The sequence below is a fragment of the Pelophylax lessonae genome (genome assembly GCF_965119305.1).
Source record: "Pelophylax lessonae genome assembly, chromosome: 1".
Taxonomy (NCBI): domain Eukaryota; kingdom Metazoa; phylum Chordata; class Amphibia; order Anura; family Ranidae; genus Pelophylax; species Pelophylax lessonae.
Window position 1 is genome coordinate 653016219 of NC_138768.1, and position 26703 is coordinate 653042921.

General features: G+C 44.2%; 1 protein-coding gene across 1 annotated transcript in view; it reads right to left on the reverse strand.

Annotated features, from left to right (window-relative positions):
• The window catches only part of MGAT4D (MGAT4 family member D), a 327531-nt gene that overhangs the window by 36835 nt on the left and 263993 nt on the right, over positions 1-26703 (reverse strand). The window contains exons 9-11 of the mRNA XM_082243787.1: positions 18988-19118; positions 4571-4678; positions 3576-3769 (exon numbers count right to left, since the gene is read on the reverse strand). Coding sequence (XP_082099913.1) covers positions 3576-3769; positions 4571-4678; positions 18988-19118 — 433 coding nt within the window. The remainder of the gene's footprint in view (positions 1-3575; positions 3770-4570; positions 4679-18987; positions 19119-26703) is intronic.

Genomic DNA, 26703 nt, shown 5'->3' on the forward strand with positions numbered 1-26703 from the left:
ATAATAAAAAAGAAACTGAGCAGGAGACAAGACCACTTATCTTTTCTGTAAGTGAAACCTTTTCATCATTCACTTACAGAGCTGATGCAACTAAAGTATATTATCTAATGGTCTGGTTCCTCTCTCCATTTACAACTCTTAACAGGGAGCAGCACTTCTGGGTATCTGTAAATTTTATGCAAATGCTTAAGCCAACCCAAAGAACAGAGTGATATGCAGAAATCATTTGATTGTCCCATCCAGTGCTGAGACCAACCTTTGTTTATCATGCAACACGCCCATAAAAATGGTGCATCTTCAAAGAGCGAACAACAGCTCAACTGCATTAGGATCGCCCAAGAAAATAATATGTTTGTTAGTCTACACCTGCGCCAGCCTGTGACTGGGCAGTGAAAGTAGAGGCAGCATGGCAATGAGCTCTTCTCTCTGTTGCTCACACTATAGTATCAGAAGCTGAACTGACTGACAAATTGTGCTGCTTCTTCTCACACTTCAGCCCTGCTGTACAGAGGTTCATTCCAAGTCAAATTGTGGCCTACACTGCTTGCATTTAGAAAAAATCATAGATTATTGATAACTGCTTATCACTAATCCGTGATTCATATCTGTCTAGATTTCTAATTTAACCCCCTTACAACAACCTGTGCGGTGACAAAAAGATGGCCTTAAACAAACACATGCAGCACGTGTCCCTGGGTGGCCAAGTGTTTGTGCTGGGTGCGCACTGTGAGCATGCTCTCAACACAAAGTCCAGGCTGTGAAAGTCCGCTCTCTGTCCAGACTGAAGAATGGTTACCAGTGAGACTGGTTTCCAATTATGTGACCAGTGGTCACATTATCGAAAATCCTTCCTGCCTCCATGGTGTGCAGAACTGTTTAAAGCAGTTGTATACCTCGCTTGGTGATTTTTACCACCAGGTAAGCCTATAATTAGGCTAGTAAGGTCCCTTTCACACTTATGCAACCTAAAAGTCACGCGATTTTTATTGGTCTTGAAGCAATGCCTGTCTTTGGACCTCAAAACGCATTAAAATTGGCCCAAAGTAGTGCAGGGACTACTTTGAAGTCGTTGCGACTAGAAGTCACACAAATATGAACAGTTCTTATTGGAAATCATGGAGTACCACTTGTCATGCGACTTTGCAGTCCCAAGTCGCAGGACAAGTCGCACAAGCCTAAAATTAATATCTCCTAAATCTGCAGAGTTTAGGAGATATTCACCCTGCATGCAGCCGCTGACATCAGCTGGATATGTGCTCTGAAGGTCCGGCATATCGTGCTGGAACTTCAGAGCTCGTTGCACATGCGCAGGAGCGACGCCATTCCGGCTCACAGCGCCGGAGCCTTCGAACCCAGAGAAAAAGCAAAGGAACATGTCAGCCCCCTCAGCAGTGACCGGGTGCCGCTGCGGGGGCTTCATTCTAAGGTAAGTATTTCATAATATGCTAGTATGCGATGCATACTAGCACATTATCCTATGGTCTTGCAGGTTTTTTTTTCCCAGCAGTTTACTACCGCTTTAAATGGGATGCCGGGGCGGGTGTAAAGAGGCTTAAAATCTAGACCTCTTTATTTTCAATTTTCTTTCTAGATCTACTAAATTTACTTTTTCTATGTATAACCCAAGCCCATCAGTTATTGCTATACTTCCTTAATGGAAGTGACAGCAAGCATAGATGTCAAACCTTTCCTAGCACAGTCACCCATTCAGCCACTCCCCCTGCTTGGTCTATAACACTGATGCATGGTCATATGTCACTCTCCACCAATGTTTCCATGTAATCTTGGTTTCTGGGCAACCGCAGGCCCACCATACATCATTCTTCTACATTGGTGAATGGACAAAAGGATTATTGGTAATGCTTAAAAAGCATTACCTACAAATAAACTGAGACAGCAATTGTGAAGCAGGGTCACTCTCACAGTTGACCTCTCCTTACCTTTCTCACTCACTGGGTACACAGTTTTTTTCTCATTCAACCAGTGGGATGAAAAGGAAAAAAAAAACTGATGAGATTCCTGCATCCACACAAGCATTTTGGATGTAAGGATCTCCCCCACCTCCTCCTCTTCAGACATGTGAATGAGCCCCAATAAGAACTGTGTCTTGAGTAGGGGCATGGTCTAATAATTTGTGCATGGGGGGGAGGATCACATTGATGTGAGGGAGCAAGAGTCAGTTTTTTGAGCACAATATACCGTGGGTATAGAAAATAATCACCTCTTTAAAATAATCACAGTTTGTTGCTTTGCAGTCTGAAGGAAGACAGGCACAGTTTTTGTTTTTTACAGCTGTTTTTACTCAATGCAACTTATAACATCTAAGTGAAAGATAGAACATCAATATGTCATAAAAAAAAATATATGAAAAAAACAGACTAGGTTGCAAAAAGGAAAACTCCTTGTGTCAGTATTTTGTTGAACCACCTTTTGCTTTAAAGTGATTGTAAATTCTCGTGTTTTTTCTCTTAAAATAATAAACATGTTATACTTCCCTCCTCTGTGCAGTTGGTTTTACACAGGGCAGCCCAGATCCTCCTCTTCCCGGGTCCCTCTTCGGTGCTCCTGGCCCCTCCCTCCTGTGGACTGCCCCCATAGCAAGCAGCTTGCTATGGAGGCACCCGAGCTGAGCTGCAGCTCTACATGTCCATTCAGACACGGAGCTGCCGTTCTGCCTCGCCCCCTCTCTCTATCGTGATTGGCTAACTGCCTGACAGCAGCAGGAACCAATGGCGCCGCTGCTGTGTCTAAGCCAATCTCTCTCTCTCTCTCTCTCTCTCTCTCGAAAGAGATTGGCAGAGGGAATCGTGGACATCGCTGGATAGAGATGGGGCTCAGGTGAGTATGGGGGGGGGGGGGCTAAGGGCAGCTGCTACACACAGAAGGCTTTTTACCTTAATGCATAAAATGCAATAAGATAAAAAAAACCTTCTGCCTTTACAACTCATTTAGTTACATCCTTTAGTCTGTTGGGATATGTTTGTACTAACTTAGCACATCTAGACTTAGCAATATTTGCCCACTCTTCTTTGCAGAACTGCTCAGGTTCAGTTAAATTTGATGGTGACTGTTTGTGGACTGCAGTCTTCAAGTCATTCCACAGATTTTCAATGAGGTTTAAGTCTGGGCTCTGGCCTAGGCCATGCAAGGACTTTCACCTTTTTCCCCCTTCAACCACTGTGTGGTCATTTTTGCTATGTGCTTTGGGTTATTGCCAAGTTGGAAGGTAAACCAAACCTTCTTCCCATTGACAAAATTTCCAGCAGAAGGCAGAAGATTTTCCTCAAGAATTTGTTGGTATTTGCCCCATACATTTTTCTTCTATCATAGCAAATGTTCCAGTCCCTGCTACAGAGAAACACCCCATAACATGACATTACCACCTCCATGTTTTACTACAGCAATGGTATTAAAAGTGAAAAGAAAAGATAAATGCATATTTTTAACCTGCAAAAAGAAGTGCATTCAATTTAAAAGGTGAACTTATCCTTTAAAGTAAAAAAGAAAAAAAAAAAATGTATATTTTGTATACTTTTAACAATCTAAATAAAAGGCATGTAAAGAATGTCTCTTACCCTTCTAGCTGTAAAGGTTCCTTAAACTCAAAGAGGATATAATCCCCAGCCACAGGAGAAAATGACCAGAAGCACTCCTGACCCAGGTAAGCTTTTTCAAGATTGTATTGCTGGTACACCTTCAGGCTGGTGCTAAGCTTTGCTGGAGGATTATTATGCGGTTTGTATAGCACTTTCTTGTCAAAATCTTTATCCTGAGCAGCAAGACAAATACATGATGTAAGGTAATGAGTAAGTAGATCAATTTATTGCAGGCAGCCAAATAGCATAATGCACAATCACAAACCCACACTCTGCTGAATCTATGACATAGAACGACCTTCATAATGTAGTATTAAAATTTAAAAAGGTCAGACAGTTCCAAATATTGACTTTATGCTTTCATTCAGCATCAAACAGATAACATTATTCATTGAAACCCATGCCTTGTACTCTGCCCAACACTTCCCATAAATCTTTAGAGAGCAGGACACCAATCACACCAAATAAAGGAGTATAGGACCTTTGTACTAAAGCAGTTTTTATGTGATTACACTAGCTAAAATGAGTATTTGAAAAAGCACAAGCAAAAAAAGGGCATTTTATTTTTTTTTATAGATTTCCCTGAAGCTGGAAATCTGTACTGAGTGGATTATGGAAACTAACAACTGAGCTCCCTCTGGAAATACTAGCTGCCTAGCCTTGACACCCATCAAGAACCAGCATACAAGTTAGTATGTGAAATGATAGTCTGCACTTCTAATCTGCATCCTTTTTTTTTCATTCCTACATTTAAAAGTCGCTGGCATTTGCCAGTTAAATAGTATTTTTATTAGGAGAATTCAGAAATGTCAGCCTATATATTTTCTCAGTTTAGTAAAATTCAGAAATGTCAGCCATATATTTTCTCAGTTTAGTAAAATGTCTACAAATAGCAAGCAATGCACACCTATAAGTGATGCAAACCGATGCAACATTTTAAAGTTAGTAGAAAGGAATGGAGGAGCTCATCTCACCTTTAAGTTCTGTATTTTTCCAACCAATGAAGAATGCGTGCCAATATGCTGTAACAGGGAAGGGCGGTACCTGATACGCAAATTGGATTTCTGTCGGTCACAGTGTTTCTGAAAAGAAAGACAACAAAACATTTGCTGGAAATGAAAATGGCAGTAGGTATTCTCTTAAATGAGTGAATATTTTGGCATTGTAATATATAGATCAGTAAAATGCTTAGGTGTGACCCCATGACTGCTTTTACTTTCCTATGACTTTGTCCAAGCTTTGATATAGTGATAATAAAATGTAATGACCTTTGGAACAAGACTGCTTTTTAGCAATTTCCCATGCTTTCTGTTTGGACAGTTACCTTTGTTAATCATGTGTACAATGCCTAAGTAGGACCAAAAGAAAGGAAGGAAGTTTATCCAATAACCCACAGGTAGGAAAAACAATCAATCAATATAAAGGAGTATATCACAGCTGTTATACCTTACAAGATGTTTATGTTCTGAAATGCCCATGAAGCCTATATTATGTGAGGCAACCAAAACAACCTTGTTGCCCAGCATGAATACTCTATTTACAGTAAACAAATACTGTATATACAACTCATGGTTATAAAACAGAGAAACCCATAAGATCAACCATCAGCAATCTGCTACCAAAGAGATTTAATTCTGACTTATAGTGTAAACACATTTTTCATGCTATATATATATATTTTTTTTTCTTAATTTCTGTAATAAGAACATAAATGAATGGACATTACACAATCAGCCAGCTTGAACAAATTACAAGGATCCAAAACAAAATAGAAGTATACAGGAATCATGCCATCTGAGCTATGCACGCTGTGTCCAAGTCCACTAAATAGGTAGTATTCATAAGGCACATCCAGTAACATTTGCTACTAAATTCACATTAGCGAAGGTAAAATGGCTGACATACAGTGGATATTAAAAGTCTACCAACCCCTGTTAAAATATGTCAGGTTTCTGTAATTTAAAGAAAAATTAAGACAAAAATAAAATTATTTCAGAACTTTTTCCACCTTTAATGTGACCTATACACTGTACAAGTCAATAGAAAAACAAACTGAAATCTTTTATTTGCGGGGGGGGGGGGATAAAAAAAAAATATTTGGTTGCATAAGTGTGTACACCCTCCTATAACTGGGGACGTAACTGTGCTCAGAATAAAGGCTCTTTCACACTATCCGCTCCATCGGCGGACTCCGTTTATCTCAGCGGGGGATCGATCCGCCGACCCCTCGCTGAGCAGGAGAATGACAGCTGTGTCTCTGCACTGTGTACGGAGACACAGCTGTTAGAGCCCCATACATCTCTATGGGGGAATCGGATGGTAACCATCGGTCCAATCTCATCCGATCCGCTGGATGGAAAATAGGGTTTCCATCCATCCAGATTTGACGGATCGGATCGAATGTTAGCGGACATGTCTCCGCTGACATCCGATGCCCCATAGGGATGCACGGGGGGACCGTTCAGATCCGCCAAAAAAAACTGACAGGCGGATCTGAACAGTCCGCCTGTGTGAAAGGGGCCTTAAGCAATCTCTTTCAAACTCATGTTAAATAGGAGTCAGTACACACCTGCCATCATTTAAAGTGCTTCTGATTAACCCCAAATTAAGTTGGAATGTTCTAGTAGGTCTTTTCTGACATTTTCTTGTCACATCCTACAGCAAAAGCCATGGTCCGCAGAGAGCTTCTAAAGCATCAGAGGGATTTCATTGTTAAAAAGGTACCAAGAACTGGACATCCCTCCAAAAATGATTAAAAGACTAGAAGAAAACTGGTCAGGGAGGCTGCCAAGCAACATTAACCACTTGCCAACCAGCTGCCATAGTCACACTGCAGCAGTTCGGCTGTGTTACGCGAAACAACGTACCTATATGCCGCTTCATGTAGCAGATAGTGGGGGTGCGCGCGTAGATTGGCTAGAGGGGGAGCCAATCAGCTGTTCTGTCAGTGATAAACACAGGGATCCCGTGTTCCTCCTATTTAGGAACACAGGCCTCTGTGTTCATCCAGTGATTATAATCCCCACACAGTTAGAAAGCATCCCCTAGTCACACATTTAACCCTTTGATCACCCTGTGTCCGATCTGTCCGCCTCAATGTCGCAGTCCAAAAAAAAAAAAAATCGCTGATCGCCACCATTACCAGTAAAAAATAAATAAATATAATATAAATCTATCCCCTAGTTTGTAGATGTGATAACTTTTGTGCAAAAAAAATCAATATACAGTTATTGGGATTTTTTGTTACCAAAAACATGTAGCAGAATATATATTAGATTTTCTTTACTGCGGCAGGCAGCCCCTCCTGGTAGGTAGGTATATGTCGGCCGCGCGCCTGCAGCTAGGGGGTGAGCGTGCGCCGCCGGTGGTGCGCTCCCATCCCCACTCGGCAGCGGGGACTCCGATGCATGGGGTTGGCGGCTCGGATTGCCACCTGGCACCCGCGATCGCTCCACGCCGAGAGAGAAGAACAGTCAGCTGTTGTAAACACAGCTGACCGTTCTTCTCTCTGGACTGATCACAGAGCGCCTGTGATCCTTCTATATAGGATCACAGGTCTCTATGGTCATTTCAAAAGTCCAACCCCCATATAGTTAGAAACCCTCCCCTAGGCCTACATTTAACCCCTTGATCACCCACAGTGTTAACCCCTTCCCTGCCAGTGTTATTATTACAGTAACAGTGCATATTTTTAGCACTGATTACTGTAGTAATGTCACTGTTCCCCCCCCAAAAGTATAAAAAATGTCAGTTAGGGGTCCGATCTGTCCGCTGCAATGTCGCAGTCCCGCTAAAAATTGCAGATCGTCCCCATTACTAGTAGAAAAAAAGAAAACACAATTGATTGCGAAACCTAATCAAAATAAGCTTATTGTGATTTTCTTTACCAAAAACATGTAGCAGAAAACAAATTGGCCAAAAATGTTAAAAAATTAGACTTTTCAATTTTTTTTGGGAATGTTATATAGCAGAATATGAAAAATATTGTTGTTTTTTTTTCCAGAATTGTCGCACTTTTTTTTTTATAGCGCAAAAAATATAAAAATCGCACTTTTTTTTTTATAGCGCAAAAAATATAAAAATCGCACAGGTGATCAAATACCACCAAAAGAAAGCTCTGTTTGTGGGAAAAAAAAGGACATCAATCTTATTTAGGTACAGTGTCGCACGACCACGCAATCGTCCGTTAAAATAAAGAAGTGCCGAATCACAAAAAATGGCCTGGTCATTAAGGGCGCAAATCCTTCTGGTCCAGAAGTGGTTAATTGTTTTATTTGGAATGTTTTATAGCAGAAAGTACATTTTTTATTTATTTTTTTTCAGAATGGTACCTCTTTTTTTGTTTTAGCGCAAAAAATAAAAAACGCACAGGTGATCAAATACCACCAAAAGAAAGCTCTATTTGGGGGAAAAAAGGGACATCAATTTTATTTGGGTACAGCATTGCATCGCAATTGTCAATTAAAGTAACGCTAAAAATGGTCTGGTTGTTAACAGGGTAAAACCTTCCAGTCCTTAAGTGGTTAAAGGAGCTGCAGGAATACCTGGCAAGTACTAGCTGTGTCGTACATGTGACCACAATCTCCCATATTCTTCATATGTCTGGACTATGGGGGTAGAGTGGCAAGACGGAAGCCTTTTCTTAAGAAAAACACTGGCTAAATTTTGCTAAAGCATGTGGGATAATGTGTACTGGCCTGATGAAACCAAGGTTGAACTTTTTGATCATAATTCTAAGATAGGTTTGGCGCAAAAACACTGCACATCACCAAAAAAACACCATACCCCTAGTGAAGCATGGTGGTGGCAGCATCATGCTTTGGGGCTGCTTTTCTTCAGCTGGAACAGGGGCCTTGGTCAAGGTAGAGGGAATTATAAATAGTTCCAAATACCAGTGAATATTGACACAAAATCTTCAGACTTTTGCTAGACAGCTGAACATGAAGAGGAATTTCATCTTTCAGCATAACAACGACCCAAAGCTTACATCCAAATCAACAAAGGAATGGCTTAACCAAAAGAAGATTAAAGTTTTGGAATGGCCCAGCCAGAGCCCAGACCTGAATCGAATTTAAAATCTGTGGGGTGATCTGATGAGGGCTGCGCACAGGAGATGCCCTGGCAATCTGACAGATTTACAGAGTTTTTGCAAAGAAGAGCGGGTAAATATTGTACCACTCAGCCAGTACTTGCCAGATATTCCTGCAGCTTCTTTAGGCCCCTTTCACACAGGCGGACCGTTCAGATCCGCCTGTTCGTTTTTTGGCGGATCTGAACGGATCCCCTATGCATTCCTATGGGGCATCAGATGTCAGCGGAGACATGTCCGCTGACATCCAACCCAATCCGATATATCTGGACGGATGGAAACCCTGTTTTCCATCCGTCCAGCGGATCGGATGGCATCGGATGAGAACGGACCGACGGTGAGATGCATGGGGAACTGACAGCTGTGTCTCCTGCTGCTCAGCGGGGGATCGGCGGCTCGATCCCCCGCTGAGAAAAACGGACTCCGTCCAACGGACGGAGTGTGTGAAAGGAGCTTTAGGCCCCTTTCACACATACGGTCCGTTTGTCCATTTTTCATCCATCCGTTGATGGATGAAAAATGGACATCAATGTATCTCTGTGTATAAAATGGATGACAACGGATGATCATCCGTTAACATCCGTTTTCACCGGCTTCCGTCAATGTTTGTTTTTTTGGAACGGATGAATGCCCTATTTTTCATCCATCAAAAAAACGGATCGGATGAAAAACGGATGTAAACGGACAAATGGTCTGTTTTTTAACCGTTTTTGCATTGGTAGTGGATGATAAAAAAAGGGTGGAAAAACGGATGAAAAAGGACGAAAAACGGATGAAAAAGGACGAAAAACGGATGAAAAACTGATACATTTTGACGTGACTGAACTGATGAACTGAACGGACCGTATATGTGTGAAAGGGGCCTTAGGCTCCGTTCACATGTAGGCGTTTTTGGGGAGATTTTCTGCTCTAGGATCAGCTCTCAAAACGCCCAACAAGACAAATCCTATTCATTTCAATGGCCCCTGTTCACATCTGAGCGTTTTGACGCTGTGAGCAAAACGCCCAACGCTCAAAAAAGTACATGAGCTTCTTTTTGGGCAGATTACATGCGTTTTCCATTGGTCTCTATTCAATCTAAAAACGCCTGCACAAAAAACCCCCTTAAAACCTGTAAATCGCGGTCAAAATCGCGGTAAAAATGCACAAAAAAACGCTACGGTGTGAATGTAGCCTTAGGCTGCATTCACATGTCAGCGTATTGATCGCGGGCAGAATCGCCGCGATTCCGCCCGCGATCCGGAAATCATTGCATATCGCGGGACGCCTGTGCGTTGCCCGTGATTTGCAATAGCACCCCAAATGCTGTGCGATGTTGCCGCGATTTCCGCCTGCCGAATCGCGGTAACATCGCGCAAAAAAGAATCGCGGGACGCATTACGCCCAAAAAAGTACGAGAGCTTCTTTGAATCGTAATGCGTCCCGCGACTTTTTTTGCGCGATGTTACCGCGATTTGGCAGGCGGAAATCGCGGCAACATCACACAGCGTTTTGGGTGCTATTGCAAATCACGGGCAACGCACAGGCATCCCGCGATTTGCAAAGATTTCCGGATCACGGGCGGAATCGCTGCGATTCTGCCCTCGATCAATACGCTGACATGTGAATGCAGCCTTAATGTTGCTGTAGGCCTCTTGGCAGCCTGCCTAGCCAGTTTTCTTCTCGTATTTTAATCAATTTAGGAGGGACGTCCAGTTCTTGGTAATGTCACTGTTGTACAATATTTTCTCCACTGGACTGTCTTCACTGTGTTCCAAGGTATATCTAATGCCTTGGAAATTCTTTTGTACCCTTCTCACAATGAGATCCCTCTGATGCTTTGGAAGCTCTCTGCACACCATGGCTTTTGCTGTAGGATGCAACTAAGAAAATGTCAGGAAAGACCTACTAGAACAGCTGAACTCTTTTTGGAGTTAATCAGAGGCACTTTAAATGATGGCAGGTGTATACTGACTATTTAACATGAGTTTGAACGTGATTGCTTAATTTTGAACACAACTACATCCCCAGTTATAAGAGGGTGTGCACACGTACTCAACTTTTTTTTTAGATTTTTATCCCCCCCCTCCAAAAAAATATTTCAGTTTGTTTTATCAAATTTATATATATATATATATATATATATATATATATATATATATATATATATATATATATATTTTAAACTGAGGCTTTATGTGTACTGTATAGCAGGATACGTTGTCACTATGCTTGTAACACTGAATATTACATACTAGATTAGAATAGATTTATATTATTAAACGCCAATTATAAAGCGATTTTCTACCAATTGTTTTTGTTCTTACCATTTAGTTTCATGCAAGTTCGGTATAGGCTCTGAATATAAGGATATTATTTTGTTATGCATAAAGGAAAAACCCATCCGAAACTGCTGCAATTTAGTTACATATCTGGATTGTGTATAAGTACTCTGTGATATTGCAACTATTGGACTTTCCTTGTATAGCAATTGGTATTCAGATTTGGAAATTTTTATAAAATTAATAAATCAATTCATGAAAAGAAAGCAATGGAATTCTTTTGGAAAAGAAAAAAAATTGGATTTTTGTAAGATCTTACCGTAAAATCCTTTTCTCTTAGCTCATTGACAGACGTAGTCCTCTTTGATTCACATCAATTGGGTTATGCTGCCTCCGCAGGAGTAGGACTAGGCAGAAAGAAAAAACGTTCTGGCTCCACCCTAGGGGCAGTCCCAGAGGGTATATCCTCTTCCTGTCTGCTACAGAGAATCAGTTCTGTTACGAAGCAGTGTCAGAGAATTTAACCCAACCCAACTCAATGATAGAGGGGCGGGTACTACGTCTGTCAATGAGCTAAGAGAAAAGGATTTTACGGTAAGATCTTACAAAAATCCAATTTTCTCTGTCGCTCATTGACAGACGTAGTCCTCTTTGATTCACATCAATTGGGACATCCAGAAGCAGTGCCACAAATGAGGGGTGGGATTGACAGAAATCAAAATCCAATCTAGAAGGCCCAACCGGAGCCAACCAGAAGTATCAAGGGACTCATCGAGCAAACAGATGAGACCTACCCAACAAACCCTCGAGGTAGACCAACAGTCTCCTCAAACAGCGGCCTGCAGGAACCTTGCGGCCAGAAGAGGCATCTGACGATGCCCTCACATAAACCTTATACAATCTTGTAAAGGTATGAACCGACGACTAGGTAGTCGCCCTGAAAACCTGAACCACTGACGCCTGATGGCGGAAGGTCCAGGAAACACTAAGCGCCCGAGTAGAATGCGCCTTAACAGGGAACGGGGGATCCCGACCCTTAGATAGAATAAGCCTATACCACCGTCTGTCTGATCCATCTAAAGATGGTCGCGGCAGAAACAGGCAACCCCTTCTTAGGGCCATCCGTGATCACAAACAGTGAATCCGTCTTACAAAATGAATCCGTAGTATTCAAATATATCCTAATCGCCTGAACTACATCCAAGGAATGCAACGCAATTCTCGAGGATGATAGGGCTTAGGACATAGGAAAGACAATACAATGTCCTCATTCAAATGAAACTTTGAAACCACCCTAGGAAGGAAGGATGGATTCGGATGAAGAACAACCTTATCCCTATGAACCACCAGATCTGGGGAACAACAGGATAATGCAACCAGTTCTGACACCCTGCGTGCAGAAGTGATAGCCACCAAGAAGGCCACCTTCTGGGATAAAGTAAGCAAGGGAATCTCCCTGATATTTTCAAAGGGAGGTGTCTGAAGAACCGACAGCACCAAATTAAGATCCCAGGATGGTAACGGCGCATGCACTGGCGGAGCCAGGTGTCGCACCCCCTGGATGAAATTCTGCACCAAGGAATGAGTAGCCAAAACCTTCTGAAAGAAGATAGCTAATGCTGAAAACAGACCCTTGATAACACTCAAGGCCAGCTTCTGCTCAACTCCCTGTTGCAGAAAAGCCAATATTCGGGCTACCGAATAAAGATGTGGAGGGAACCCAAGGGATTCACACCACGCAATATAAGACTTCCATGTACGATGACAAATCTTTCTGGAAGTCGCTTTCCTTGCTTTAAAGCGGTTGTAAACCCTATGAAAAAAAAAAAAATAAAAAAAAAAAACCTGCAAGACAAAGGCATAATGAGCTAGTATGCATCGCATACTAGCCCATTATGTTTAACTTACCTTAAAACGAAGCCCCGACACGGACCCCCGGACATCGATGCGGGCGCTGCCATGATCCCTCGTCGTCTCTTCCGGGTTCGGCGATGACGTCACTCCCGGCAAGCTCCCGTCAAGTTAATTGAAGGTCCCCCCGGACCTTCAGAGCGCATGCGCCGCTCGCGCGAGCGGCTGCATGCACTGTAAATATCTCCTAAACCGTGCCGGTTTAGGAGATATTATTTGTACCTACAGGTAAGCCTTATTATAGGCTTACCTGTAGGTAAAAGTGTCAAAAAGCGGGATACAACCGCTTTAAGTAGAGTAGGAATAACTGAAGCTGACAATCCCTTGTCCTTCAGCACCTGGGTCTCAATAACCAGGCCGTTAAAGCCAGCGAACGTAAAGCAGGATGGAAGATCGGTCCCTGCGACAGCAGATCCTCCGTAAGAGGAAGTCGCCAAGGAACTGATTCTCTGTAGCAGACAGGAAGAGGATATACCCTCTGGGACTGCCCCTAGGGTGGAGCCAGAACGTTTTTTCTTTCTGCCTAGTCCTACTCCTGCGGAGGCAGCATAACCCAATTGATGTGAATTAAAGAGGACTACGTCTGTCAATGAGCGACAGAGAAAAGTGTATTTTCTGCATTAAGGTAAATAAAAAAACTTTCCATATTCAGCTCCCCCCCCCCCCATACTTACCTGAGCCCAGTCTTGATCCAATGATGTTCCTGAGATCAGCTCCGTTGCTCTCTCTCTCCTACCAGGTAATGGAGGCTGCAGTGGTAGCCATTGGTTCCTGCTGATGTTAATCAAATCCTGTGAGGGAGCGGGGCCAAGCTGCACTGTGTGTGTCAATAGATGCACACAGCCTGGCTCGAAAGGGCGGGGAGGGGAGTTACTGCAGCTGATGGAACATGTAACATGTTCCAAAGGTGAACTTATCCTTTGAAATACTGTATACAGTTACACAGATGCCTGGACATACTGAGGTCCCTTGAAAACCTTTAAACTCACGGATTGTGTTCACAGAACGCACATATAAAGATAAAAGGTAAAAAGTAAGGCAGGTAATAGATGATAATAGATGAGGTGATTTTCTTTCCAGCAACCACATGTAGACAGGAGAGTAGGTACCAACAAACAATGGCAGCAGTTTTTTTTGTGTAATATATATATATATATATATATATATATATATATATATATATATAAACTGGATTTTTGACTTACCATAAAATCCTTCTCTTAAATTCATTGACGGACGCAGTCTCTGATCTTCATATTAGTAGGGTTATGCTGCCCCCTACAGGAGTAGGACTCTAGGCAGAAATAAGTTCTGGCTAGGCCTATGGGCAGTCCCAGGGGGTATACCCTTTCTCTTCCTGCATAGCATGTCAGTTTTGTATCAAAGCAGTGTCAGAGAAATAATACCAACCCAACTCAAAATAGAGGGGTGGGTACTGCGTCCATCAATGAACTTATTTTTTCTGCTGTTCCTTCCCACCCCACATGTTATGGCACTGCTTTCCTTGGACCATCTGTGAGCACAAAGAGCGAATCAGACTTCCGAAAGGACTCAGTAGTCTCCAAGTACACCCTGATTGCCCGAACAACATCCAAAGTATGCAGTGCAAATTTCTTCGGTTGTTTTGGTTTAGGACACAAAGAGGGTAACACAATGTCCTAATTAAAGTGAAAACTGGAAACCACCTTCGGAAGGAAGGACTGATCCGAACGAAGTACCACTTTATCCCTGTGAACCACCAGATAGGGAGAATGACAGGATAATGACAGGACAATGCCGCCAGTTCCGACAACCTGCATGCAGAAGTAGTAGCCACCAAGAAGGCAACCTTCTGGGATAAGGTAAGCAGAGGAATTTCCCGAATACTTTCGAAAGGAGGTTTCTGAAGAACCGACAGCACCAAATTAAGATCCCAAGGTGGCAACGGAGGACGCGCCGGAGGTACCAAGTTTTGCACCCCCTGGATGAAGTTACGCACCAGGATATGGGTAGCTAATGGCCTTTGGAAAAGAAATTGCCAAGGCTGAGACCTGACCATTGATAGTACTCAAGGCCAACTTTTGATCAACTCCCCGTTGAAGGAAAGCCAAGATCCGAGCCACTGAGTAAGAGCGAGGGGGAACCCCAAGAGACTCACTTTACTCTTTTTATATGACTTCCACGTACGATGATAGATCTTCCTAGAAGTCGTTTTTATCGCTTTAAGCAGAGTGGGGATCACTGAAGCAGACAATCCCCTGTCCTTCAGCACCTGGCTTTCAACAGCCAAGCCGTCAAAGCCAGCGAGTGTAAAGCAGGATGGAAGATTGGCCCTTGAGACAGTAGATCCTCTCTGAGAGGAAGTCTCCAAGGAGCATCTGCAACTAGCCTGACCAGGTCGGCGTACCAAGCTTGGTGAGGCCAGTCCAGAGCCACAAGAATGACTGGAATCCCTTCCACCGCAATCCTGTGAAGAAGTCTTGGCAGCAACTTGAGAGGAGGAAAGGCATACATCAGCTAATACTGACCCCACGTGGCCTCCAGAGCGTCTGCCAGAGGGTCCCGGGAGCAGGCCACAAACCTTTGCACTTTCCTATTGATTAGAGACGCCAACAGATCTACATCTGGAGTGCCCCCAGGAAGGCACAACTGCTGGAACACCTCCGGATGGAGGGACCATTCCCCCGCATCCAAGGCATGTCGACTAAGATAATCCACCAGCCAATTTTCCACTCCTGGAATGTAAACAGTGGAGAGAGCTAGAACTAAGCGTTCCGCCCACTGAAGGATGCCTGCCACTTCCAAGGCCATAAGGACACTTTTGGTGCCCCCTTGGTGATTGACATAAGCCATGGCCATGGCATTGTCCGATTGAATGCGCACTGGACAACCCTGCAGGTGCTCGGTCCAGTGGACTAGGCAAAGCTGGATTGATCTCAGCTCCAGAACATTGATCGGTAACCTGGGATTCCTCCAGGGACCAGAATCCTTGAGCAGACAACCTGCAGAGAACCCCTCCCCACCCCAACAGACTTGCATTTGTGGTGACAACTGTCCAATATATAGGGAGGAAGGATTTCCCTTGCTTGAGCATCGGGGGACCGAAGCCACAGGATCAGAGACCCCCTTGTCACTTGGCTCAGCTGGATCCAATTGTCCAGGGAGTTTGGATTCTTGTTCCATTTGAGAAGGATTTCCTTCTGGAGGATTCTCATGGGGAATTGAGCGAAGGGGACGACCTCAAAGGATGACACCATCAGTCCCAGAACTCTCATTCAAGTCCCCAGGAACCACCAATTGCTGGACAGCAACAGCTGAATCGCAGTCTGGAGTTTTTGAGTTTTTTTCCAGAGGAAGAAACACCCTGGCTGAGGACGAGTCCAAAGTCAGGCCCAGATAGTCCAGTCTTGTGGAAGGGACCAGGGACGACTTCTGAAGGTTCAGAATCCTGGCGATTTCCAAATTTGTCATCGGCACCATGGGAGACTCTGCACGGAGAAGCAGATCGTCCAGGTAACCCAGGACCGATATCCCCGCACTTTCGTAACAGCGCCAGGACCAGAGCCAACACCTTTGTGAAGACCCGAGGAGCAGAGGCGAGACCAAAGGGTAACGCCACAAACTGATAGTGATCCTCTCCCACTGCAAAGCGCAGAAACCGTTGGGTGTCCTGCACAGATTGGGATGTGAAGGTAGGTATCATTTATGTCTATGGAGGCCAGGGAATCCCCCTGATGTAGGGAGGCCACCACCGTGTGAACTGATTCCATCTTGAATTTTTGAACTCACACAAAGCAATTCAGTGCCTTCAAGTCCAGGATCGGACACACCTTGCCCTCCTTCCTGGGGACGGTAAACAGGTTTGAATAAAATCCCTGAAAATGTTCTGCACACGGAACCGGAACTATTACTCCCTGTTGTACCTGGTCCTGAACTGCCCCAAAGAGAGCCTGTAAGGGATCCGGGGACAGTCGCACATTGAAAGGGAAAAACCTTACCGGCGGGAAAGATCAAAACTCGATCTTGTAATCGGACTGTATGATCTCTTGAACCCATTTGTCTTGTATCCGGGACAGCCACAGGTCCGGGAACCGGCACAGACGTCCTCCCACCCCAGATATAGGTGAGGGCGCACCTTCAGGCCGAGGTGGCCTTGTCCGCAGGTCTGGAGAAACCAGATTTTTGTTTGCCAGACCAGGGTCGCTTGGAATCACCCAAGGGAGTCTTGAAGGGCTTCGCCTTATCGTCTGATCCTGAGGGGCCAAAAAACTTCTTGTGTGCTGAAAAGGAGGGACCCAGCAGAGAGAGACTCCCAGACTCATCACAAAGGGGAGGATTTGAAGAACAGCCCAAGGTATAGGGAGGGGCTCCACCCACAAAAAAAAAACGCCTCCAGGAACTCCCATTCTGATTCCTATTCGAGAAAGCCACCGCAAAATGGCTGTTCCGGGTGTGCCAAGATGGCCACCAATTTCCTCAGCACATGAGGCTACAAGAAAATGGCGGCCCCGCGTGGCCTGCAGAGCAACTGAGGAGCCTCATGGGGACCCACCAGACTCCAGAATGGGATAGATTGGAAGGTGGTAACAGGCAGAGACCCCCCCCCCCACGCGATCGTTCGTCCGGCGCTGCACCCCCCACCACCACATCTGGCCTGAAGCATGGTCCCAGCCCCCGTGAGTAGGCCTAATAGCCCCTAGCAGGAGGCAGGTAGAAGGGGGATACGTGACAGGGACAGAGGGGAACCCGTGAATTTGAGGGTCCGACCGTCCCAGGGAGGGGCCCGCGTCCACCCTAAAATCCGCCAGGGGAAAAGGGGGGAACATTTACTCACCATACTGGAAAAAGGCGGGCACCATCTCCCGACAGAACCCCTCTCTGCGGAAGTGGGGGGGGGGGGCTGTCGGCCAAATAGGAACGCTGCGACTCAGCCCTAGACTTGGTCGTATGAACTAAGGAGACGTTTAACTCGTGGGGCCAGTCCCCGCCCAGTGGGACTTTGTCACGGCCGACCCAGCACGGAGCTTAGGCCTGCGCGCACTCGTTAGCCAGGTGGGATGGCCACTGGATTTTTACATCCAGCCCGTTGCCCAGATCCAACATAGTTGCTTGTAGATCTCACAGGAAAAAATCCAGAGAAAAGCTAACTAAAAAAAAAAAATTATCTAGAAAAAACTTTGCCAGGATCAGAGATCCCAGCAAGGATCTAGGTCCTTACTCCTGACTAAGCAGATTAAAACTGACATCCTATGCAGGAAGAGAGAGGGTTAAACCCCTGGGACTGCCCATAGGCGTAACCAGAACTTTTTTCTGCCTAGTGTCCTACTCCTGTAGAGGGCAGCATAACCCTACTGATATGAAGATGAGAGGCTGCGTCTGACAATGAACGATAGAGAAAACAAAGTTTTTTATTTTTAAAATGTATCTAAACCCAACCAATGAAGTTCTTATTTGCTTCCCTGTGATAGGCTTGTTTTGTTTTATGTTTTAGATGCGAATAAGGTGCAAAATTACCTTTCAGTCCCGATTCACACTGCGACTTGTCATGTGACAGGGTTGCATGACAAATCGCGCCCCATTAACGGCAATAGAACCATTCTAATCAGCGTGACTCAAGTCGAGCCGACTTAGAAAAAGGTTCCTGCACTACTTTGGGGCGACTTCAACACGGTTTGCATTGACTTCTGTTAAAGAAGCAGTATGCAAGCCGAGATGAAGTCGCACAGGGATGTCGGTGGCAAAACCGTGCTGGTGTGAACCGGCACTTAGTCTAGAAATGCATTTAGCCAATAACTTCCTGTATGCTCTGCCTGTACTGCACTTATCAGCCTCATCAGTTCTCAACCCTACCCAGTTTACCTATGTATACTACAGAACACCCCCCCCCCCTATGTTATGAAGATGAGGAGAAGAGAGGGAAAGTTCTGCAGTCTTAATCAGCAGCAAGCAGCCAACGGTGAAAATCCTAGGACAGAAAAAGTGTTTAACTTGCAGTATCAACAGGTAAAAATAATCTGGTAAACTGCATTATTTATTTTTTGGTTTCGATACACAATAATTATATCTACTTATGTTTGTCTTACTGAAAAGAAAGATGATGATACGACATTTAGTAATGCTTCACAAAAAAAAAAAAAAAAAAAAAACTTACTGCGTCCTTTTCAGGATTGCATACTTTCACCCACAGATAATGATCAAGAAGCCAATCTATGGGCTTATCTTTGTAAAACATTAAGAAGAACTCAACGACATAAGGCAGGTCTTTGCACTTGAACAACTTTCCTGAAACAACAAAGAAAACAATTGAGACAGGGAAATAAAAACTCATAAAATACAAAATTGCTGGATTTGTACAACAGACTGTGAATAAGCCCTCATAGGGTAAATTACAGCCCTGTAATGCTACTGATATAGGTCATGTAATGCTACTGATATAATGCCATAAGCAAATGTCAGACTGTATGCTTGGTACCACCTCAAGCTACATGAAGAACAATAAAGTGCAACATATTCTGTTTGAAGCAACACTTTTACAACATAATCATCAAAGATTATGGGGACCTTTGCGCTTTCAACCTTATATATCTTGCCATTTGTATATCCTTATCTTTATAAGTATATAATTCTGCATACATATGAATGGGTGTGTTTGCTTAGGTATTTATTTCTGAACATCTTAAAAGAAAAACAAATCTTTACTTTTACTGCAGACAGAAACAAACGAGAACCAGTATTGGATCCTATACTAATGAATTTCAAAAAGTGACATGGATAATTCTCAGCCTTTCCATCAACTGTGGCTGACTCAAATAACAGATAAAAATCAGTTATTTCCATCACAATGAATAGGAAGCTTTGTAATGTTAACCTTTTTCTGCAACTCCCAACTGTCCTTCTTTGAGACCCAAATCTCACCATCTCCCCTTTAAATCTGAACCGTATCAATATCTCCAAGTCTAAAATCACTTTTCTTGCTGCCAATGCCTGTAGCAGGAAGTGGGAGTATACACCCTGAGACTGCTCCATAGGCATGGTAAAGCTTTTTCCTGCCTAGTGTCCTACTCCTGTAGGGGGCGGCATAACCCAATGGTCAAATAGATTCTGGAGCTGTGTCTGTCAACGAACGAAAGATATTTTGTTTGGGTACAATGTTGCATGACCACGCAGTTGTCATTCAGGCTGCGTTCACACTTGTGCGAACACAGACATCGTATGTGATTCGCACAGCATTGCTGTGCAGATCACATGCGATGTCTGTGCGATGTGAATTCAGCCATACAAACTGTGTGTCTGAAATCATATCGCATTTGCACCTAAATAGTGCAGGACCCTATTTTTTTTCCACACTGGAATCGGATCGCATGGGTGTTCACACCCAAGCAATCCGATTCCTGTACCATTTCACAGTTCGCACTGCGATCCGATCTGGGGGTGTCATCAACTTTACATTGACACCCCTAGCAGTTCACAGATGTCAGTGTAAAACAGTGTGCGATTCAGGTGCAATGCGGGAACTGGCGCTGAATCGCAGGGTTTCCTGCATCACACCAGGGTGAACCGGTACTCAAAGTGTGACAGCGCTGAAAGCTGAAAATTGGCCTGGTCAGGAAGGGGGTATAAGTGCCCAGTAAGCGAGGTGTTAGAGATTTTTTTTTTTCTTTAAGTCATTGTCAAAACATTTTTTTTCTTTTGCTTTTAAAAGGTAAAAGAGAGATCTGGGGTCTTTTTGACCCCAGTTCTCTCAATAAAGAGGACCTGTCATGCCCATTTATATTACAAGGGATGTTTACATGATAAAAATGATAAAAATAAAAAGGGACAGTGTAAAAATAAAAAGGAAAATAAAAAGGAAAAAAAAAAATTAAAGTGCCCAATCCCTCCACGAACGAATACGCAAATCGCACCAACATATGTAAACGGTGTTCAAACCGTAGTTTGTCGCCATTCCACGAGCGTGCACAATTTTAAAGTATGACGTTAGGTATCTATTTACGTAACATCTATCACATAACACAAGAAATATGGGCTAACTTTGTTTTTTTTTTTTTTTTTTTTAATTCATTCATGTGTATTTAAAAAAAAAAAAAAAAAGCGTTTGAAAGACCGCTGCGCAAATACAGTGTGACGTAAAATATTGAAAACGAAACTAACTGCGCTTAGTGTAAAATTACTAAAAAAATATTATAATGAATAATTAGTGAGGAGAAGCAGCGGCACTCACAATATTGTACACACCAATAATAGCAAATAGAAATTTAACAGTGTTGTGCTGCCATATGCATATAATACACAACTCAAACGTGTATAAATCAATAATTATAACATTAATTCAAACGCCACAAACAAATATAATCATGCAGTGGGAATGCAAGAATATAGTGCACAAGATGAGAAAAGGTGTTATTTACATTAAAAAAACAAAAAAAAAAAACAAACAGAGTCAAAAAGAAGTTCCTTTAGGTAGTGATTCAAACAGTGCCAGGTGGCTCTTTTACCAACTTTAGTGAACACCCCGTGCTCCCCTTCAAGTTCAACCACACATAGCCTTTTACTAGAAATTTAGACCCATCAAGGTCATTAACCGCCTTAGTGAGCGTCACCTCTCACTTTAGGTTTCGGCAAGCTTTCCCTTCTCCTCTCGTCCTTTTACCCACATTCACATGGGTCTGATTCAACATGTCAAATCGTAGCCAATTGCCGACAATTGCACCGTCCGAATCATTGTGAAGCCGACTTTGCGGCGCCCCACTGATTCCCAAAAGTAGTTTCTGTACTATTTTTGTTGACTTCGGGGGTGATTTCCATAGACATCTGTGCAGGAACCTGCAAAGATGTCTGTGAAATCGCCCCCGAAGTCAGACTGAAATGCCGGCTTAAAATTGGCAAACGTTCAGCTGAACTTGCACGATTTCATAATGACCTCAATGTGAACCTGGGTTCACACTGCCATACGGAGTGGCTCAAAGCAGGGATCCAGTGCATCCCTGGTCACCATTTCAGGTCCGATTTCAGTCCAAATTTTCGGCTGAATTCAAATCTGAAAACAGACCAAATTGCAGCCCCTGCGCCAGCTGGTCCAACAGCTCCCCCAGGGCAGGAGGGACTTGCTCCTCACCAAGTCATGGCGTGGGAACTCCGCCCATCAGGCAGAGTCTGCGTGGCAAGGGCAATCATAAACACTGTTCCCAGCGCAGACCCCGCCAGGGAGTACAGATTGCGGGCCACAGCCCGGGCCATCCTATTCCCCCCGAGGTCCTTAAAGGACAGGGATTCCCCCACCGGAACAACAGTAGTCCCATGCAGCCTAGAGACCGGTAGGTCCACATTAGGTGGTACAGTCCACTTTAACAGAGACGCCTCAAAAAGGGCAATGCCTAGCAGCTGCTTAGACACCCCAGAGGAACGTTGCAGATAGTCCCATTCTTCATGAGCATGCTAGCAAATTAAGCTGCGCCGGATGGCACGCGAGTGCCAAATGCAACCTGCGCCCTAGGCGCGGCCGCCGCTGCGTCCTCCGAATTGCAGGGTGTCACGCACGAAACAACCAGTGCATCCACCAGCTTCTGTATCATGCGCGGCAGGGGAAGGTAGAAAATGTAATCCTCATTATCCCGAGGAGACAGGGCAGGGCGCAAGGTAACAGACCTGGCAGGGAGGCCCACGTCTGCGGAAGTTAAGTTAGACTCAGAATCCGAGACATCAGATGAGGCAGGGGTAGGTGGAGAAATGTTTCAGCGCACCTCGCTCTCTCAAGGCCACCTCCACCCAGGACCCAAATGCTTCCAGAACCGCAGAAAATGCATTGATGACAGTGGAGATCCAGAAGGCCCTGCTGCCTCCGTGAGGGGGTCAGGTGGGGACACATGGTCTGCAGGGTCCATACTGAACCAGAAGAACCCGCCAGCAAAATTACAAAAGTTTAGACGCCAACGCTATCTGCAGATAGAGTGACACAATCCTCTATTATTTGCTGATTATTCTGCAGAAGTGTCCCAAAAAAGCAAAGCTTTCCCCCAAGTATGCACCGCTCTATTTTAACAACGTATTAAATTCACTCTTACCTACCCAGCGGTCCTACACCTCACAACCCCAGAAGGTTAAATTGTAACATTCTTCTCACCCTCGAAAGCAGAGCAATTTCTATCGTCTACCAACCTACCCCCTGAAGATACCCCAGCCCGGAAGGCAACTCAGCCCCAAAAAGAAAACCAAGAAGAAGGTCAAATATGGATTAACCTCCAACCGCAGGAGGATCACCCAATTTATAAATCTGAGACTTATTCTCCTACTAAGTCTATACATGCCTCCCCCGACATCATTGATGGTCAGTCTTCTGCATCCGGCTCATGTGCACGTACATACAAAGTTTTAATTTCTTTTTTATTCATTACTCATTTGTTTAATAAATGTATGCAGTCTTAAAAGTGCAGTAGATATTTGTGTATTTATATACCTATGCACCAATACCAGAATTAACCCTTAGGTCTGATTTTGGTAGTCTGCTAAAACAAAACCCCACCAGTTTAAAAATGTGATTTTTGTCTTATGGTAAAATCAATTTCTCTGATGTTCATTGACGGACACAGTTCTTGATCTTCTTAACCATTGGATTATACTGCCCCCCTCAGGAGTAGGACACTAGGCAGAAAAAAAAAAGTCTGGCTACACCTATGGGCAGTCCCAGGGGGTATACTCCCTCTCTCTGCAAGAGGTACTCAGTTTTGTTACAAGTAGTGTCAGAAGAATTACAACTCCACAGAGGGGTGGGTGCTGTGTCTGTCAATGAACATCAGAGAAATGGATTTTACGGTAAGAAAATCCAATTTTCTTTTTCGTTCATTGACAAACACAGCTCCTGATCTTCTTAACCATTTATATGTCCAAAAGCAGTGTTAAACATGAGGGGTGGGAACAGCAAAAAAAATCTCCAAGGCTAAACAATAGCCAACAAGGTAAACTGGAGCTCAACCAAAACAACTGGAGCCCACCTGAAACATACACCCTCAAGAGGACCAGGTCCTCTAAATACAGTGCCTTGCAAACGTATTCCGCCCCCTTGAACTTTGCGACCTTTTGCCACATTTCAGGCTTCAAACATAAAGATATAAAACTGTAATTTTTTGTGAAGAATCAACAACAAGTGGGACACAATCATGAAGTGGAACGAAATTTATTGGATATTTCAAACTTTAACAAATAAAAAACTGAAAAATTTGGTGTGCAAAATTATTCAGCCCCTTTACTTTCAGTGCAGCAAACGCTCTCCAGAAGTTCAGTGAGGATCTCTGAATGATCCAATGTTGACCTAAATGACGAATGATGATAAATAGAATCCACCTGTGTGTAATCAAATCTCCGTATAAATGCACCTGCACTGTGATAGTCTCAGAGGTCCGTTTAAAGCGCAGAGAGCATCATGAAGAACAAGGAACACACCAGGCAGGTTCGAGATACTGTTGTGGAGAAGTTTAAAGCCGGATTTGAATACAAAAAGATTTCCCAAGCTTTAAACATCCCAAGGAGCACTGTGCAAGCGATATTGAAATGGGAGTATCAGACCACTGCAAATCTACGAAGACCTGGCCATCCCTCTAAACTTTCAGCTCATACAAGGAGAAGACTGATTAGAGATGCAGCCAAGAGGTCCATGATCACTCTGGATGAACTGCAGAGATCTACAGCTGAGGTGGGAGACTCTGTCCATAGGACAACAATCAGTCGTATACTGCACAAATCTGGCCTTTATGGAAGAGTGGCAAGAAGAAAGCCATTTCTTAAAGATATCCATAAAAAGTGTTGTTTAAAGTTTGCCACAAGCCACCTGGGAGACACACCAAACACGTGGAAGAAGGTGCTCTGGTCAGATAAAACCAAAATCGAACTTTTTGGCAACAATGCAAAATGTTAGGTTTGGCGTAAAAGCAACACAGCTCATCACCCTGAACACACCATCCCCGCTGTCAAACATGGTGGTGGCAGCATCATGGTTTGGGCCTGCTTTTCTTCAGCAGGGACAGGGAAGATGGTTAAAATTGATGGGAAGATGGATGGAGCCAAATACAGGACCATTCTGGCAGAAAACCTGATGGAGTCTGCAAAAGACCGGAGACTGGGACGGAGATTTGTCTTGCAACAAGACAATGATCCAAAACATAAAGCAAAATATACAATGGAATGGTTCACAAATAAACATATCCAGGTGTTAGAATGGCCAAGTCAAAGTCCAGACCTGAATCCAATCGAGAATCTGTGGAAAGAACTGAAAACTGCTGTTCACAAACGCTCTCCATCCAACCTCACTGAGCTCAAGCTGTTTTGTAAGGAGGAATGGGCAAAAATGTCAGTCTCTCGATGTGCAAAACTGATAGAGACATACCCCAAGCGACTTACAGCTGTAATCGCAGCAAAAGGTGGCGCTACAAAGTATTTACTTAAGAGGGCTGAATAATTTTGCACGCCCAATTTTTCAGTTTTTTATTTGTTAAAAAAGTTTGAAATATCCAATAAATTCCGTTCCACTTCATGATTGTGTCCCACTTGTTGTTGAGTCTTCACAAAAAATTACAGTTTTATATCTTTATGTTTGAAGCCTGAAATGTGGCAAAAGGTCGAAAAGTTCAAGGGGGCCGAATACTTTCGCAAGGCATTGTAGCTGCCTGCAAAACCTTGTGCCCAAAAGAAGCATCCGCAGATGCCAACACATCCACTTTATAGAACTTTGTAAAAGTGTGCACCGACGACCAGGTGGCCGCCTTGCAAACCTGCGTCACTGACGTCTGATGATGGAAGGCCCAGGAGGCACTGAGCGCCTGAGTAGAGTGCGCCTTGACAGGGAAAGGAGGAACCTGACCCTTGATGGAATAGGCCTGAATCCCCGTCTGCCTGATCCATCTGAAAATTGTCACAGTGGAAGCGGACAACCCTTTCCGAGGACCATCCGTAGGCACAAATAGTGAGTCTGACTTCCTAAAAGACTCCAGCTGCCAGGTAAACCCTAATTGCCCGAACCACATCCAAGGAATGCAAGACAATTTCCTTAGGATGTTTTGGTCTGGGACAGAGGGAAGGCAACACAATGTCCTCATTCAAATGAAAATCAAAGGCAACCTTTGGAAAGAATGGCAGACATTGGCGGACATAGGTAAAGAACTACCTTATCTCCGTTAATCACCAGGTAGGGTGAACGACAGGATAGCGCCGCCATTTCTGACACCCTGCGGGCAGAGGTGATACCCACTAAAAAAAGCCACCTCCTGAGACAGCGTAAGCAGGGGAATCTCCCTAAGATTCTCAAAAGGAGGCTTCTGGAGGACCGAAAGTACCAAACTGAGGTCCCAAGGCGGCAACAGAGACCGCATTGGGGGGACCAAGCGCCGAACACCCTGAAGAAAGTTACGTACCAGAGAGTGAGTAGCTTTTAGCACATTGGAATCACTGATTCAGACAATCCCCTATCCTTCAGCACCTGGCATTCAATACCCAAGCTGTCAAAAACAGAGACTGTAAAGCAGAATGGAAGACTGACCCTTGGGACAGCAGATCCTCCCTGAGAGGAAGCTTCTATGGAACACTGACGACCAGCTGCACAAGATCGGCGTACCAGGCCCGGAGAGGTCAGTCTGGGGCCACTAAAACGACCAGAATCACTTCTGCCTCGATCATGCGTAGAAGTCTTGGCAAAAACTTGAGAGGGAAGGAGTAAATCAGATGATACTGACCCCACGGGGTCACCAGCATGTCTGTGACATCCGCCAGATGATCCTGGGATTGTGCCACGAACCTCTGCACCTTTCTGTTGAGCCGGCAAGCCAACAGATCCACTTCAGGGGTGCCCCACCGGAGACACAACTGATGAAACCCCTCCAGA